Source organism: Trachurus trachurus (assembly GCF_905171665.1).
Source record: "Trachurus trachurus genome assembly, chromosome: 8".
Classification (NCBI taxonomy): domain Eukaryota; kingdom Metazoa; phylum Chordata; class Actinopteri; order Carangiformes; family Carangidae; genus Trachurus; species Trachurus trachurus.
Genome location: NC_139905.1, coordinates 17,092,790 through 17,111,742, shown reverse-complemented (window position 1 = coordinate 17,111,742; position 18,953 = coordinate 17,092,790). Strand labels below are relative to the sequence as shown.

The window sequence follows — 18,953 nt, the reverse complement described above, 5'->3', positions numbered from 1 at the left end:
GTCTCCTGCGGTAGTCCGCCCTCTGAAAGCAGCATGGAGAGCATGCTTCCTCCACGCAGAGCTGCTGGAGTGCAAATATTAGCGTTAAATATGGATGTGAATAGCTCTTTATGTGTAGTTTCTACTCATTATGACGAAACGTGATTATTATAAGTTCACAGAAACTTGGAAAAACTAAGATAGAGTATTAAAAGCTAACATGTTGGAGCAGTAGGCCGCAAAATGTGACGGTAAGATTGCTTTTTCTTTCTTTCTTTCTTTCTTTCTTTTGACTGTAGGCTGAGACCAAGCTGCAAATGCAATGTTTTGTTTTTTCTTCAACATGCAGTATTTTGTTATTTACACAGGGCTGGTGATAACATCGGATTGGTGGTGCAGTGGTGATTGCACATCCACACGTGGACAAAAGGGAGGTGGATTTTGCAGGCCAAGGCCATGATTTTGTGATGGTGAGTATTTATTAGAAGGAAGGGAAAAAAACAAAAAGATGATTTAAATCTCTTTCCTTTGCTTCATGGGTGATGATTTTAGTGCGTTAGACTTCTGATTTGAATATGAAGTCAACTTACAGTCTGATATAAGCTGCCAATAAATGTTCTTTTTTTTTTCTAAAATAACGCAGCTCACTCATCCATTTGATTTTTTTTCATACAGGAGCTGTACATGTGTGGATAGATCAGTGCAGTGACAGCACAGTAAGTATCTGGAAAAATTAGCTTGAGTGGTTGATTTGTGGTTTTGAGTGATGATCATGTTGCGTTAGACTTCTGATGAAATTTTGAAGACAGATTGTATCTGACATAACCTACATACAACTGTCATTGATTGATGGTGTGTAAATACCAAAGCTCATAAAGTGTTTCCTTGTTCTGCAGGTGCTGGGCAGAACAAAGACTACCGGTACTGTAAATCACAAGGTGGCATGACCTATTAATGATTTATTTTTGAACTGGAAAGTAAACTAATGGCTGAATAAATAAAGTATTTGTCTAAAAAGGAAACTGTGTCGCTCATTAATTCCCACTTACTTCAGAGATTGTGGTTAAAAGAAAAGGCACCATTGTCTTCAAGGCACTTTTTTGAACCTGAATGGCTTTTTCAGTAGTCATTCACAAAGGTCAAAAGCAGTGCAAGATCATATCTTGTCATAACTGGAGTTTCTTGGCAATTTTCCCAAGTCTCTCTTTTAAAGCAAGGCACAGAATCTAAACGCATTACTAAACAGTGTTTTTCATGCTAAAAGTGCACCAAAAAAAGTTAAAAATTAGATTAACTGGAATTTTTAATGTCTACAAATAGTCCTTGTTGACTCACAGTACACTGTTACTACACATGTATATCAAAATAGTTAATCACAATATTTAGCATGGAGATCTGCACACAGTGAGAGTCATTCTTTCTTATTTAAATTGATTAGTTAATTTAGTAATTGGAAGGTTCATTGATAATTAAATTAGTCTTTTGCAATCCTGAACATAAACAGTAAGAGTTATGATGTTACTGGTTTACATAGCTACATGGATAACTTTGTGTCACAACCACATGGATGCAATTATTCTGTCCAAGCAAAAGGTTTTATTGATCCACAACGATCAGAACCATAACATTCTGTGACATCACTGAACACAACAGCAATGTTTGATATTTTCATCACTGTGAAAATGAACAACACCAAAACCTGTGAAAACAAAGGTCATGTCTTTACAGACACAAGTAATGGCACAAAGACTTGATCTCTTTATCCTCAACTGATGCAACGAATGTGGTGGCTCACAATGGAGGAATGTTTATTTTTAAAGGCACTTTCTGCCTCATACACTTTGCCAACACATATTTTAACATAAAACATGTAAAGTATACAATTCACCTGTAAAGCAACCGGTGTCTTGGCGGATTACAAATTTGCTGTAGTTCTAGTTTATTGGTGTTTTTCCTTTTGAAGATGTACAGTACATAAAGAAAAGCAATAAATAAATAAAATAAACAAGCATTCATTAGCTGGATGTCTGCTGACAACATTAAATAATATGGCTAATATCCAGTATCTTATTATTCAAATAAAACAGGAAGTTATTATGTTACCCTGTCAATGTAAGGATTCCAGTCTCCTGCTGCCCCCTTAAAAATAAAAAATAATCACTCACCTCAGATTATTTCTGTATTTTATGAATTTCCAGCTACAGTGGGAATGCAGGTCAATTATCCAATTGCTTATTTGACACTGTTTACCTCACTCAGTTCCCTTCATACAGGAACAAAAGATTGCTTTGGCAAGAAAAACAGAAAGCTATTACTTTTGCCGAACTCTGAAGATAACATGAAAAGAAGTCTTTAAGCTTGTTGCACAGAAGCACGTCGTCAGTGAATGAGCTATTCCTCGAATGAGCTACGGAGCTGCATTCCTATTTATACATTCATCAGACCTAGGCAATGTGGAGCAGCTGTGTTTGCTGATATTTTTTTGAAGTCACCCCACTAAAAGTCAGTTGTAGCTCTAATCCCTACCACATAGTAAAAACCACACAGGCCGTACGTTACTATAGTGTCCATACTGGATTGATCTGACCTTGTTATCTTCGATGGACACAGCGCCATTGATCTGTTTGCATATAAGTGCCAGGCGGCTGGCACAGGCAGCGGTGTGGACGGGTGATAAATGAGTCTTGATATCCCTGTGAAATGAATATCGATAGATGCAGGGGCTTTCAGCAAACACATCTCCAAATATTAGTTGGGTGGCCTCAAAGTGCTCCTAGAGTCAGAGCAAGAATAAACCGCTCAGTTAGAAAGGTCACAAAAAAAGTTTACACTGTACAACTATCATGTTTGGTGCAGCTGTACATCACAGGTATTATGGTTCTTCTGGTTGAATCAGATGGCTGCTTGTCAATCCACCGCCACGATGTTAAAACTGTTTCAACATGCTCCGTGTTTTGTATTTCATCTGAGAATGAATCAGAACATTTGATGTCACAAATAAAAATGTGATTGGCTGACAGTCTATGAGTCAGCTCTCTCGGTCTCCTGCTTTTAGTGGCCACAGAGGATCACTTGCTCGCAGCTGCTTTCAGTTTTGCGAGTGTACCTCATGAATGGCCACGGGTGACGGGTGCAACAACAGGGGGGAGGGCTAGGATATGGGTAAAAATATCGGAGAGTTGGCCTTTACCCGTTGCTGCACCCATGGTTTCTTGTGTGGGGTGGGGACTTTATCATATTGCCACGTTGATAAAACATCCATCAGCGTTAACGCTTTGACCAGCAGTCTTCACATGTCAGAGACCTCAGAGTCCTCGGGTTCTGGGTCCTTCAAGGCATCATTTGTCACAGTAACCAAGTTGGCATTTGACCGCATGTCCATAGCAGAGTGCATTATGGGTAACCATACGTCATCCATGTTTGGCATCACAAATATTTTCTATGGGTGGACAAACAGAGTGACAAGCAAAATCATCTTCAGTTCAACAATGAAATAGGAGGATGACACTGAAATATACTTATCAAAATTATTCAGGTTTAGTTTGGCAAAAAATACTGATAAATATGCTTTAAAAATGTATAAAAGACAGTGACATGAAAGCATATCTGTTAACAGGAACTGGAAAGAAAAGACCATTATCCTTTATGCATCTAACCCTAACCAGTGTCACCTGAGTTTGGCATTTGTTGAAACCTATACTCAGTCACAACAATAGTGACAATAGTGTTCACTGCAACCTGCAACACTGTGTCTGGAGGCCATTATGAGAGGTTAGGGGGTGGGGGTACATAATAACCCCCAAAGGAGTCAGGAGGGATAAATGTGGATGTGTGGTAGATCTGACAGGGGCACTTTGCTGTTGTTCTTTGCAGGTGTGCCTCGGGGTAGTTGTCTAGTAGCAGGCCTACCATTACTTGTAATGGTAAATGGTAAATGGGTGGGAAAGCCACAGGCACACCGCTTTGAAGTGTATGGACGCGAGAAGCCATACATTAATGTCTGAAGTCCTCTTTTATAACCCAAATTCTAACCCTAAAACATCTGGGAAGAGATTTTCTTTGTTCTCAAGTAAACTTTCAGTCTGTTTTTGTCAGGTCAATTCAAGGCCTCTGAAGTGTAATTTGGAATATAGCATTACCTTCGACACTGCCAATAAGCTGTTATCGTGACAAAATATGAGCATGCAGTTTCTTATTTGTTATTTTTCCTCACCTGAAACTCCTGGTCCAGTTTCTTCTCAATCCATTCAGTCACATGACCTAGAGTGACCTCCCTCTCTCCGAGTTTGGGCCGTGCTTTCAGCTCCAGGTGAGGTGGGCTCCGGAAACCATACCTGACAGCCGAGAGGAACCATTCAAAAGTTATATAACCTCATACATTTGAAGGCTCTTTGTTGAGGAAACATGCTCCATGAAAAGAGACGATGGTGCTGTCGCTACCAAGCTGTGTTTTCAGTGTGGATTTGGGATTTTCTATAAAGCCATACTGCTGTGTAACAGAAGCATATGTTTTCTTTCCTTTTTTTTATCATCTCAAAATTTTACTTGGTGTCCCAAGATGGGTCCAGAGTGCGGGTGTTGATGGTTAAATAATTAAGCTTGCATGCTAGCTCACAGTGATATTCCACATATTTAATGTGAATATATACCTTTGTGCCCTCAAAAGTTAAGTAATATTTCGTTCAGTGGTGATTAAACATTTTTATTCCTTCATTGCATGCATGTCTGTATTTGGCCAGCAGGGGGTGCAGTGTCATGCTAAATCCAGGAACCCCATGTATAATGTTAACTGCACCCTACAGTCTTCTTTGTACTCCCCCCCTCCACCCTGGAAGTGAACCCACCATATCCTGTCCGTGGGAGGAGGTGGGATGTTGACAGCGAGCGTCCCATGGCACTCTTGCACTTCCACGGTGAGCAGAAGGGGTGTGTTGGACACCTCCTCCATCTTCTTCTTGATGAACTCCGTTTCGGTGGCTTTCTGGAAATACTTCGACTTGGCTATCTTGTCCACAAAACGCATGATCTTGCTGGGCCTGTGGCCTCCCACATAGCTACGTGAGCGCAGAGGATGGAAACAGAGGAGGAGAGGAGGCAGAGAGTGAGTCAGGTTCATCATTTATTCATAACAGCATCTCTTGCTGCTTAGCACCCACGATGAAAGGGAGCGACTGGGGTGTTACATTAAGTCAGCAAGCAAGCTTTCAAACATGTGGGTCTGAGTGGTAGGTCGGCAGATGGGTGGACAGAGAGGGCAGAACATTCTGCTTCAGCATATCGTTGTGAATTTGTTGCTGCCTATTTTCAATTCAGATACATGCTGATGCTGCTAGTGAAGAGACGCTGGCTCACCCTTCGGCTCCAGGCAGAATGGGTTTGTCACTGAGGAGTTCTGGGGGATCCTCCTCATCCGATGAGCCCGCACTGGATGACTCCTCATCACTGTCTGCTAGACAGTATGTCCGTGGCCTGTGCCTGTCCCGTACACACACATAAACACACTCACTCACTGTTGCCAAGTCAGGTCTGAATGACTTTGCAAAGAACCAATAACAATCAGAACTAATTCCTATTAAATGCATCCCTACTGATATAAATCACAGAAAATGAACCAATACCGATTTACAAGAAAAAAAGCTAATCCACGACTAAATGTATTGTTCCAGTGACAGACATCTGTGGGCATCTACTCCCAAACTCACCAGTCATTGGACAAATCCACGGTGGTAAGCGTCCAGAGAGAGGATTAGTATATAAAGAGAAAGGAGGAAGAGCCAACAGAAAAAGGGTAGGAATTGTGAAAAAACAGATGTGACAGCTAATATGGCTCTAAATGCAAATCTACCTAATTAGCTTTAAGCGGTTTTATTTAGCCAAAAAACCTAATCCTTCAAACATCTTATTTTAGAGCCATCACTGAGAATTGTACAGCATTATAGGGCACTGACAGAAACAAGCATAGAGAAGGACAACATTATGAAGAATTGCTTTCAAAATGTAGTTGTCAGTTCATCAAGACAAACAAGAAAAGACATTTAGAAAGAATCTGTCTCATTTTCACAAGCTTTATTGTAAACTTTAAAAGAAGAAATACATAAATACTTAATGTTATGTGAGAGCCTCACCATTCTTTCCCGTGCTCCCCAAGCCCCTCGCCCTCTTTGCCCAAACGGGCCAGGTTCATCTTGGTCTCTAGCGTCATGAGGAAGGAGCCGGCGTAGGAGACCTCCAGATCAAACCACAGACCTGGACAGAAAGTAAGAGAGATGACACAGACATATAGAGTTAAGGCTTTTTGTACACCACACACAACCCCAACTCTAAAGTGCTACTCCTCAATATAAATGCTGATCTCCTGTTTGGTGTCTGACTGCTGTGAGGTCCCCTGCAGAGTTCCCAGGATGAAGCCCTATCCCCTAGCATTAGCAAACACCAAAAAGGTCATCATACTCTAGAGTAGCAGCGCCTCTTCGTTGGCTCACTTCATCAGGCTACTTCCTGTTTACACATCACACTTCTCAAGAGGCAACAGGAGAATTATTTGGATTTCGATCCCCCTGCTGTTTGCTCGATAAATTCTAACCTCAACAACTGATAAGTGTTGATTATCATTCCTCTGCCTCCCTTCTTCCTCCTCTTCATTTCCCACTCTCCATAAATGCTCATTGATTTGTATGTGTGTGGCAGGCAGCGCTGTCAAAGAGAAGCTAAATGACATTACAGCATTAAGACTGAATGCTCTGGACAGTATCTTGTTGTCTGTTTAGCACTAGACACACAGAGGGGAGAGACAGTCTGGAGAGTCAAATTCATTTTAGAAGAGTCATTGTATCCACATCACTTCAATGTATGCTTCAACATAGACCATACAGTAGGCCTATATACCAAATACTGCAAAATTTCTACTAGTCAAGTCCTGAATCTAGTTTATTTTATTTATTTATTTATTTTATTTTTTTTTACATTTTTCATCATGTCATTTTCTGTTGGTGGTAATGTCATCTGGTCGGTCAACCACTAAGTACCAGACTGAAATGTCTCAATAACTAGTAAATATGGAAATATAGATTATGATCAGTAATAGTTATAGTTACTCACGCTATAACTTGATGTATGCACTGTGTTCTTTGTTGGGTGTGGGTTAAAATCAAAGGAAGAAAAAGTTGAAAGGTCAAAATGTCTGCGTGGATTTGTTTAAATAACAAGAAATATGATGTTTTAGTGACATTATACAATAAAGAGAAACTAGAGTGTATAAAAATGTCAGTATTGCCATACAATTTCATACAGATATTCATCTGCTCATGGGACGTCAGGGGATGCCCCTGAGTATTAATCCCTCTGACTTTGGTGACCCTGTCTTTTTTTTTTAGCAACACCATGATTCACATATTTCTATGACATGTTGGACTGATTGCCATGTTATTTGGTACTTCAGGTATTTATAGTGCTCAGAGGATAACTCTTAATGACCTAGGAGACTCCCAACGACATCAACACATCAACGTTTGCGGTTCAGTGTGAAATCTATCTTGGCAAATGTTAGATGGATTATCATGCAATTAGGTTCAGAAACTGTAAAAACTGTCATCAAGTCCATGTTTATGACCAAAAATCTTATACAACTAATATTCCCAGAGGCCTCAGCTGTGCCAATGTGCTAAGGGGTACAATGCTAACATGCTAAACTAAGCTGTTACTATTAAACAATGAAAAAACTGATGATGTAGGCTACTGCGCAGGAATGACAACCAGTACTGTTGATACTACTACTGTAATGTTTTTTTTTAATCAACACTACATACAGTATAATATAAAATCTCACCAGTTACTTTAAATGAGCACATTTATGCTTACACCCTCCTCACAAAAACTAATAATGCAAGACCTTCACACACATTTTCTGACATGATAAGCCCTCAGATATCAGACCACCCTGACTCAGTGTCATCACTGGTGTAAAAGAATTAAAAGCCGTACTAAACATAGATACGTTAATGAGACACTAGCTAAAAAATTAAAGCTCCTGCAGCTCATGGAACACAGTATAAATACTGTAAATCAAATCATGCCTTCACAATGTGAAGGAGTGAGGAGCAACAACGTCATCACAAGATAATAAAACCGTTAAGATATGAAATGGAAGCACTGAAGCTCTCGCACCCTGTTTGCAGGTTTACAATGCAGCACTTACAGAGATGTCACTCCGCCAGAAATATATGGTGGGTTCAACTGATGATGCTTTGTGAGTCTACATCTGTGGGTGTGTAGGTTCATACAGAAGACATGAACAAGCAGCACAGACTCAGCCATGAAATGCAGCCGACAAGAGAACAACTTGTGACCGGCTCCTACAGCTAAACAGCAACAGGTATAACCATGGCTCTGACATCCTGAATGCAGGCAAGTGGACTAAAAACCGTCACTAGGACAGAACAGTATAGATATGGCAAAGAAATATCAAGCTTGAATCAGATACCACACCCCCGACAACCTGCCCCTTACTCCCTTAAGCTTCTCTTCTTTCATTTTCAACCCAAAGCAGCCACCTCCATAGGAATTAATATGCTCTACATCTCTGTGTTGCCCGTGTGCATTTCATCAGTCGCTTTGCAGGGTGAGCCAGTGTCTCAGTAATGGATGAGAGGGAATAAAGACGTGAAGTTTAATTACTGTGGCTTAATAGAGCAAGGCACACGGAGGAGCTAGACTCCAGAGAAGAGAGAGGGAAAGGGCCTGAGAGGGGAAATGTCTTAATCTGGAGAGAAGGAGAGCAAAGCAGGGGCAAGGTGGAGATATGATATGAAAGGGAGAAGAAAGAAATGGATGGATTGAGGTGCAAAGGAAAGCGAAAGCATGTGTTTCTATTGTGTCAGAAAGGCAAGAGGAACTTACAGACAGCCTAGCTTGTAATGGACGATGGAGGAGGAGCAGAATAAAGGGGAAATAACACATTTCTAATGTAGCAGACCACACAGAACACTGAAAAACATGACATACCTAGTGTACTTTCTCTTCCTACCTTGGTGGTCCACAGAGGGTTTGGAGGCATGGTGGATCTTAGGGATGGAAAAGCCCATGTCTAGCTCTGTCAGAGTCAGCTCATTCATAACATATGGCAGCTGAAACACAGAAGGCAGACATGTACATGAACGTATCAACAAAAGAGACACAAAATTATCTTTCATTGGAACACCACGGGGGATTTTAAATTACGCTGTGGGATTATATCTGTGCGAACTAACACCAGTACCCACCCTGATCTTACTGAGCTTCATTTGGATCTTTTTGGAGACTACATTGGCCCAGTACTTCTCTCCCAGGAAGTCCCAGAATATCCTTCCCAGAAAAGCATTGACCCAGGCCTCAGGCTCCATGGTCTCCTCTGAACTCCTGTGTAACTGCAGAAGAAGAAACATACAGGTGTGCACCTTCACTTTTTTTTGGCATAAAGCCGAGCTGTCAAATCAACAGACCAGCAACACAAACCAAAAAGGGGTCCACTCAGAAAAGCATTGCTCCACAGTGCTAGAAAAAAACTCCAAAAGGTTACCGTTAAAGAGGAACTATGCAAGATTTGCACTTTAATTAAACAGCTTCCGAGTAATTATTGTGATGGTTAAAATTCTTGCTACGGTGAGAATGGAGGCTCTCTGCCTCTTGGCCGAAAACCAACCTTGCACTCTGCACTCTGAAACTGAAGAGGGAGCTCCGTAGAGAAAAAAGCAAACAAAACAGCGAAAAAGCGACCACACTTGCATAGTTCCCCTTTAAGTGACAATGCAGGGACTGATTAAATTCTCCTAAAAGCCTGGAGGTTTGGGACTGCATGGCAGAGGTCTGGTTGCCCATGTCCTTTTAGCCTTTTGTGTATCCCCCCTGTCTTGTACCTTTTTGGTTGTTTTGGGGCTGCTCTCAGGGCTGTTCCCAGGGCTGTCAGTGGCAGTCGGGCTTCTCGGTGGTACCTGGGGGTTGACATATTTGGCCATGTAGACGTTATAGTCCAACAGCATCTTCTGCTTTGTGCCTGCAGCAGCGCCACAGGAGACGGAGGAGGACGAGGCCTCTTTGTGACGAGACTGCGAGAGCTCCTCCATGCTTCCCCGGCTGCTGCTCCTGCTGTCAGCCTCCAGGCCTCCACCAGATTGCGTGCTGCTACTGCGGCTGTGGGAGGGCAGGAAGGCTAAAAGTGGTGTGTGGGTGTGCAGTGGGAGGGAGGGAGGAAGGGAGAGGGGAGCGGGATGAGAAGAGTTAGGGGAGGCGAATGTGATACAATCATGCATCAATATTTTCAGTGAATGATTTCATTTTCCAATCAATGCATCATATTTCACATCCATAATGCATGCTCAACACTTTACATAGCCCTTTATAGTTAGCAACTGTTTTGTATTCAACACCATTCTGAATCAGCCCGCTTTACACCAGATGACACACTGCACCCGCTCTGTGACTCACATTAGCACCGAAATAGTCGTTTTCAAAGTAATTGCCATGTATAGCCACAAAAAAAGCCTGATGCTTAAATAATCTTTTCAGTAATCCTGTTCACCCTGCACTGCCTTTATCACTGGACCCACACAGTGCTAGTGTTTCCTTTTGAATTTGGCCTTATCCTTGCAGGCTTATACCCCACAGTGGAGACCACTGCTATAATATGCTGCTTCTCTGTGTATGTAATCCTGCTGACCCATTCACACTCATCTGTTCGCTCAGTTGAGGGGATTGACAGTCTCTAAGCTGAGGCTTATACACAGATCTGATGGCTATGCAGTTACATACTCAAGAGAATGGTATTCTGACTCTGAAGAACGATGTGTGTGTGTGTGTGTGTGTGTGTGTGTGTGTGTGTGTGTGTGTGTGTGTGTGTGTGTGTGTGTGTGTGTGTGTGTGTGTGTGTGTGTGTGTGTGTGTGTGTGTGTGAGAATACAGAATGCATGTACAGACAGATACACTAATATAATGTGCATGGCTGTTTGCATCTTGGCTGGGGTACTCTACTTAGCTCATAAGAAACTCACCACTCTTGCAGATGCTAGATAGGCTGCCAGCTCTCCCCTCTGACTTCATCCGCGAAGATAGAAGAAACCTCCGGAACCACTCCTCCTTTTCCCGACCCGTCCTCCCAAACAGGTAGATTGTCAGATCCCCTCCTCCAGAAGCTGGTCTTTTGGGTTCCTCAGCTGATGCTGCTGATCCCTCAGCTTTCTCACCTTTGTCCGTTCGCTCTAGCTTCTCACCCAGCCCTGTTAATTTGTCCTCCGCAGCTTCGGGCTTCTCTCCCTGGGCCTTGGACATGAAGTCCTCCTGCTTGGCCAACTCAATGCAAATGGGGTATTTTTTATTCCAAACTCTCTTCCTGGCCAAGCTCTGGGGCATCAGGTAGATCTATGGGAACATACAGACCAAGCACATTCAATCAAACACATGATCACATCGAGTGTTCTGCTGTTGTTGTACTCTCTAGGTAATTATGTTGATATTAAAATGAGAAAGAAAAAATGTTGTGGGGTTTAACAGGAACACTTTGTAGGGCACACTGAAACTATAAATACAATGTGGCAGACTTGCCCCAGGGCGTGAAGTGGCAGCAACTGAGGGCTTGAAACTTCCTGAAAATGTAAACCAAAAGAAACAATGCATGCAATTGCAGATGACTCATCTATTATGTATTTATATTCATTTAACCCAGAGCTCCATTAGTCTTTGGCCACCATTGTGAGGATACGTCCTTTGTTTTGCTCATGATGCAAGCAGTTAGCATTTATCGTTGTTCCGTGTTGCACTGTACACTGTAACAGTACACCCAGTTTTGCTTACATATTTCACTGCAGCATTCATTTTTGCTCCAGCCTAATGCATCTCTGACATGGGTATGAGCTTTCAATATTAGCACTGCATGGTTGCTGTGTTGGCTGTGGGCTGTGTGTGACATTGTGGTTATCAGATCTCAGAATGGTTAAAACAATCAGACCTTGACTGTAAGTAAACTTTGGCGATCCAGGGTATAGTTTCATGATGAGGAGGACAACCATAATGACCCCTTTGCTTCATGATACACTGACAGTCCTACGGATATGCAAAACCATGGAGTCAGCACATCAATACACAAGACACACAGCTGTGTGTACAGGGTTAGTGACCTGTGACATTCACTCTATGTTTATACACAGTGTGTGGCTCTGAAAATAAGTGGCTTTGTCACAGAGCATGACTTATTAGCAATCATGCACTCAGGGAAAGGCAAATATGAGGGGACGTGTGCATGATGTCACTATCTGTTAAGCTTATCATCAAGCAAACAATTACACTGAAGGGCACACACACACACTTTACACATTAATAACCCCCTCATCTCCATCCATTGACTGATACTAAGTCATATTTCACGAGCGAAACCCAATCTCAGCATCTCCCTTTCAATCTTCATAAAATACACAGGCCCCAAAAACAAACACACCTTGCTGTCGGTCAGGTCATAGATCTTCTGGCTGATGTAGGTGACGTCAGGTTTAGGCTCGTTGTGTGTGGCACGGCGGGATATGTTCCGGTTGGGCTTGGACAGACGCAGGACTGAGCCCTCCAGACGGACGTAAACAGAGTGGGTCAAGGTGGCGTGGTACATCTCTGGGTCGTAGCTGTGGATCTCATTCATCCAGCCCTGGGGAGGAGAGGAGATGAGTTTTCTTTGGTAATTTGCTGAAACATCACATACAAACATCAGACTACCTGTCAAAAATAAAGATTTGGCGTTAAAAGTTTACTCAACCAGGGAGTAAAGAGTTCTATCAGAGCTAAATAGATCATATGGGATTGTATCGTAACGTTCTGCTTTTAAAACAAAACAACATACCGAGGGGTTAGAACCAAAAGGGCGTAAGTGACATTTTGGGCGAAAATGAGTTCTATATATCAAAAGAAAGGTCTTGATGAGCTCTATCCAATGATGCCAAAATGACCCATCTGAGATCAAACTGTATTGAATAAAGCAACAAAACCATAAAGACCTAACTCAAAAAGGGCGTAAGTGCACTTACGCCCTTCTGGCACTGAAAAATACATCTAAATACATGTCGGACCCACATGTTGGTTCAGAGCCAGAAGGGCGTAAGTGTAGTTGTTGCCCTTAAACAGCATTGAAAATGGCAGAGAAAACTGCAGACATGGAACTGTCTGAGGCAGAAAAGATTTTGATGAATATTATGAAACAAACTGATGAATCCTATATTAAAGAAGTTAAAGATGAGGCAGAGTTGTTTTTGAATGTATGCCCTCACAAGAGTGATTACAATAAGACAGAATCATGCCTTGAGAGCCTTACTGGAGTCATCCCTATGTTCCCCGGCTCCTATGTACCTGTTATGTGTGTGACTGGGCAACATAGAACCCTTTCATAGAAAAAGGGTCCTATGTTCCCCGCTTTTCCCCAAAAAGACCAGGGCAACATGCCATTTTTTGTCCCATACCTGCAGTGGAGTTGTGACTTTGCAGATTTGTGCCTATTTTTGAGTGAGAAGTTGAGTTGTGACTTTGAGTGAGAAGTGGAATTGTCCCATTGGTTGGGTTTAGGCAATAAAGACAGGAGTTGGTTAAGTTTAGTACAGTAAAAAGACCAGGTAGAGGCTAGACAGGCCAGATAGATGGATAGAGTCCAGATAAGTAGAGAGAGTCATTCGACCGGCAACAGCGGGGGACATAGGACCCTTTTAAAATAATTAATGAATGAGTTACATGACAATTAATTACTTATTCGAGTGTTAATTATTCAATCAGTTCAATGCATTGTTCAGCAGATACGCCCAATATGTCCTAGAAGACTTGGAAATGTTTGGTGCCAAAAAGGCGTATGTGACGTTTTTGACATATTTTTTTTATTTTAAAATGTTTAAGAACATGTTCATTGTGTTAATATGTCATAAGTTTATTACATAAATACTCATTCATATAAGCATATCTGTGGTTGCAATGTTGTGGTTTAAGGTTAATGAATACAGTTGATTGAAGTCTGGTCAAAATTTTGTTTTGCCTCTCCTGTAAAGTTTGTCAAATGTCACTTACGCCCTTTTGGTTCTAAGCCCTCGATACGGTAATGCAGTAATTTTCTCTGTGTACCACTGACATCAATAAATATGACTTCTTGCATTGCTTGCTACATAACATGAATTCACAGCATCCCTCTCTCTCTCTCTCTCTCTCTCTCTACAGAGACACAGTGCTACAATATTCACTCATACAACATGACAAAAGATAAAGTGGGGCATTTGACAGATTCTTTGTTGATCCTCAAATGAGTCAGAGCATGAAGAGGAAGATAAAGAAGAGAAGTTTGTACCCTGCACTACTGTGCTCCCGGGTTTGTTGTTCATATGTGTATCATGTTCTGCACAACTACAGAGCTCCTCTTTTGGAACAGCTGTGCCCTCTAGCCATAAGGCTCTCCTGTGCAACAGCTTGGTACCCACAAAGGCAAATGCACACACACACACAAACTACACATGCTTGCATAACTCCTTCAAACTGCTAAACATTCCTCTTTTGGTGGAGTTTCTACAGCAACGAGCGAGGTTAACTGAGAACAGGATCCAAAAGTGTCGGTGCTCTCATTCGATAGTTTGGTTCTAAACAAAACTGTAACCATCACAGACAAAAAGTGTAATATAACCTCAATATGTTGCTGCTGGTCCCTGTGAGGCTGAATAGAGTTTAACTCTCATCCACTTCATCAGTCCCAAAGGATGCTGTGTAAGCAGAGCCAATTCAATTGTAACAAGGAGAATTTCAGTGCCTGGCTTGTATGAAAATGGGAGATTGAGATTTGTGTAGTCTTAAGATACAAAGAGAAGCTCTTCGGTGGACAACAAGTACAATTTGATTCATTGAGAGTAAATAGATTTTTAAATATGTTGCACAATATTGCACCCCCATCCTCCTTAGAATGGTTTATGCAAAGCATGGTAACTTGAATGCAATACCATACCGTATATCACGACCATGCTATCTTATCTTTACTATTGGCTGCGTAGAATCATGTCTGTCTCGCAAGCTTGCTTTAAAAATCAATGATCTCCCCGTAAAAGTGTGCAAAGCTTAAATCTGCTTCTTTTTGCTGCAGCAGTGTAAGACCTTGATGGTGTTAGCAATTACAACTAAAACTCCAGAGTTATCGAGAACAAGATCCGAATGCAAGAGTTTAGAAAAACCAAGTTTAAATTTTTAAAGCCACGGAGCAACAGTCACTAATTTTTGCTACCCATGCTGTGGTTTGTCTCACCTTGTATATTCCTGGTTCTTTTATATCCAACTGGGCCACGTTCCAGTGCCCCATCCGTCCCCTCCCTCCTCTCATGCCTGATGAGGAGCGTCGAGGAGAGGACAGCCAGAGGACCAGCAAGGCCAGCATGAACCCAGCTGCTATCCCATGCACCACTGCACTCACACTGGGCGGCACTGGAAGGACTAAGTACCAGTACACCAACTGCGTTAAGAAGACGAGGGCAGTCACGGGCACCGTCTCCACCTCCTCTTCCATTTTCTCCTCGTCCTCTGTATCGAGTTCACTGCACACACCAGTGCTACCAGTATGAGGCTGCCGGGACTCTGGACGATCCCCATCTGGAGTTTCTGTATCAGTACATAAATCAAAGTCTTCGCTGTACAGTTCACAGAAGTCCTCGTCTTCCTGTCGAGCTACCAGGGCCGACATGGAGCAGCGGCCCAGAGTGAGAGAAGGAGACTTGTGGAGAGTGGATGAGGAGGCCTGGTTGAGGCCTGGAGCTGGCGCCAGTGATGGGAAGGAGAAAAATACTGAGTCTGGACCTTTGCCCGTGGGTGTTTCTTCTTCTTCATCTCCTTCTGGCCCTTCCTCCTCTTTGATGCTGTAGTTACTGTTACCTTCTGCATGTCCGTTCACCGCCGTCACCCCGCAGAGCTCCGATGCACTGGAGGACAGCGATTTGGCGCGATGAGCCGAGCTCCCACCTGCTCCCATGCCGGACTCATCTCCCATGATTTTACTAAAAAGCTGCAGGGGATCTGACATCACCTCTGACAGTCGCCGCCTGGTGTCTTCTATCTTGGCCTCCACTTCTTGCACCTTGAAGAAAGACCGGCCATCTGGGGACATGATGGGGGAAGAAGGGGCCGTTTTGGAATCTCCACCTGCTTTAGTGACAATGACCGGGCTGGAGGATAAACGAGGCTGGGAAAACTGTTTGAAGAGCTGCATGTTGCGGGGCGGATGCCTATGGGACGGCTGTGTTTGTTGCTGCTGCTGATGCAGGTAATGATGAAGAGGCCCCTCCTGATGTTCGCCCTTCGCCGTGTCCGTGGAGAGAGACTTGACAAAAGATTTCATTAAGTGTCTGTGGCGTGCATGAGATGGTGCGACAGTGGTGGGAGCAGGGGTGGATTCTCGTGATTCAACGTCATTAGACAAAGACCTGACCAGGCTGAGAAAAGGCTTGGAGGAGGACAGCGCCGCAGACTTGCAAGGAGACGAGGAGCTGGAGCTTGTGGATGGAGGAGTAGCTGTGGGTCGGTCAGAGGGCCAGGAGGAGCTGGCAGGTGGACTGGAGCTCAGATGGGAGTGGGTAGAGGTGGGGATGATAGTCATGGCTGCAGACGGTGTGTGTGGGTGAAGGTCTGAGGGTTGCACAGACAGGGTGGGGGACGAAATGGGGAGCACAGCCGCTTCAGAGAACGCCACTGCTCCCATTGGTTCAAACAGCAGCTCCTCTTTGGCCTCCAAGCCTGTGGCCACAGACTGCTCATCTGCCCCTGGAGCTTCTACACCTTGAAGTCCAGCTGCACCGTCCAGCTCAGATTTATCTCCAACTGGTGCCCCGTAAAGCTCCTCTTCCTCATCGTCTTCCTCCTTCCCCAGTGCAGAGAAGTGGATGGTGATGGTGTCACGAGAGAGGGAGCGCTGCACCTGCAGCTTGGGTCCGGGGGCGTGACGAGGGGGAGGAGTGTCTGCATGCTGGCCACTTCCCCTGCTGCTGCTGCTGCTGCCCTGACTGCTCATCACCACCCTGCACAGGGCTCACAGCCTGGGAGAGACAGATGGAGACAGAGGCAATTCTCTGTTAATAACAACAGAAACAATGGAAGACTGGGAGAAAACATCAGTGTAAGGAAGGAGGTTGAGACACACACACATACGCACATACAGGACAGACACCCAGACCACTCTTGCAATACTCCATTCTTCCTAATACAAGTAGGCTGGACAGGTATGTCCATGCTCTCCGATCCATTAGCCCTCATTACACAGCGCTGTAGCTGTCAGCCTGTGTCGCTCTCCGGCCTGGCCTCTCTCCGTCTTTCCCCACCCTGCTCACTCCGTCTCCCCCACTACAACATGATTAATGGGTAACATCAGAACATACAAGGCTGGAGGAGAAGGGCCATCAACATTTCACCTGTAGTTAACTCCACTCTCCACAGGGGGCAGACTGCAGCTGACTAAAGGCTGAGAGAGGCTGCTATGATGACAAGTGGTTGGAAAATTGATCCAAAAATTGATTATCTTTTTATTCTTTTCAATTTGAAATTAACCCCGCTTTTTTTGTCCACTTAGGCTCTAAAAATGTAACTCCGATATATCACCTCAAACAATAATACAAACAGCATCCATCTGGAGTCATATGACAAATGTAAGCCAAATATTCGGCTTTACCCCAGAGGGTTTGTGGTCACCACCAAAGTCCATATTGACCAGTGCAGCTTTTAAAGTGATGTGTTGATGAATGGGTTTAGACCGTATGAAAAATAAAGGATGAGAAATAATACCAAAATGCTCAAGTGTCCAAAAAAAAACAAAAAACAAAAACAGAGTATTTGCATTAAGTGTTTGGTCATGTATTTTCATAGCAGAATATCAATCTGATATCACTTTTTTGCCTTGTGTCATGTCATGTGTTATTTCTGAGCTATAAGAGCTATTAAAAAAAGACACATACGTAAATGATAACAAACATTCCTCCTCCCAACCAAGCATAATAATATGCAGGAGATAATCACACAACAAAGTAACTGTTCAGCTCCAGTGATCACAGGAACAAGGCATCTATTGCATAGTCCCAACACAGCAGAACTAAAGTCACTTATCATGCAGTGATGATTTCACACATAACTGAGTTGTTGTGCCTATTTATTTTTCCACATCGCACAGAGCTCCTCATCCCTGGTTAGCATTATCAAACAGAACAAACACACAACCAAACGTGCAGTTGGTTTTTTCAGGTTTTCAGCTGGTTGAAAAAAAAGGTCTGTTATAAGGAGGAAGGATGGAGGGAAACAACAAAAGCAGTTAGCTTGATGTGATTTGCTGTATTTTGGAGAAAACCTCATCACCCCTTGGGGCTCTCTGGTTGCCATTGCATCTCCAGAGATTGTATTCGCTGGGATAGAATAACAGAGCATTTGCCTGCTGCTCCTAGGCAGCCGTTCACTTGGCCGGACAACAATGGATTTTGTTTGTGTTATTTGTCGAGTATAAGCCTGTGTGTTTCTTGTGCCATGACTGTGCAAGGGGCACCGCAGAACAAATAACAAGGAGAAGAAGGAGAAGAGAGAGAGACAGCGATAAGAGCAACTCAAAGAAGAAAGATGAGGAGCCACGGGGGTCTAGAGAGAGGCTGCAGACGACCTTTTCAGAGACGAGCTTTTGAAGTAGAATTCACTTAAAGACAGCAGAAGGGTGGAGAGAGAAAATGGGGAGGATGACACAGACAAAAGAAAGTGATGAAAAAGGAGAAAGGAGGGAGGAGGCAAACGAGCAGGGAGACAGAGCCATGGAGATGGAGGTGGTTGTTGTCATTGTCGTCAAAGCCTGAAGGACGGATTAAAACACTGTGGAGGTCAACAGGGGGAGCAGAGAGAGACGCTTCCAAGTTTTCCTGATGTCCCAAGGTTTTAGAAAGGAGCAGCCAAAAGAGAGAAGACACAGAATCACATGCGAAATCAGATGAATC

General features: G+C 43.3%; 1 protein-coding gene and 1 long non-coding RNA gene across 2 annotated transcripts; one reads left to right on the top strand and one right to left on the bottom strand.

Annotated features, from left to right (window-relative positions):
* The first annotated feature begins 346 nt into the window (after positions 1–346).
* Positions 347–971, top strand: LOC310990062. The gene is made up of 3 exons (XR_014595566.1): positions 347–449; positions 655–695; positions 876–971. It is a non-coding gene; the product is annotated as an uncharacterized lncRNA (long non-coding RNA).
* A 2,265-nt stretch (positions 972–3,236) lies between these two features.
* Positions 3,237–17,002, bottom strand: tex2 (testis expressed 2; the record flags this gene model as incomplete). The annotated part of the gene is made up of 11 exons (XM_083976639.1): positions 3,237–3,418; positions 4,193–4,313; positions 4,824–5,033; positions 5,332–5,454; positions 6,105–6,225; positions 9,002–9,101; positions 9,237–9,380; positions 9,870–10,162; positions 11,001–11,367; positions 12,440–12,640; positions 15,251–17,002. 11 exons carry the CDS (start codon positions 17,000–17,002, stop codon positions 3,269–3,271), a joined length of 3,582 nt encoding a protein of 1,193 aa, XP_083832765.1. The 3' UTR covers positions 3,237–3,268.
* Between the last annotated feature and the right edge of the window lie 1,951 nt (positions 17,003–18,953).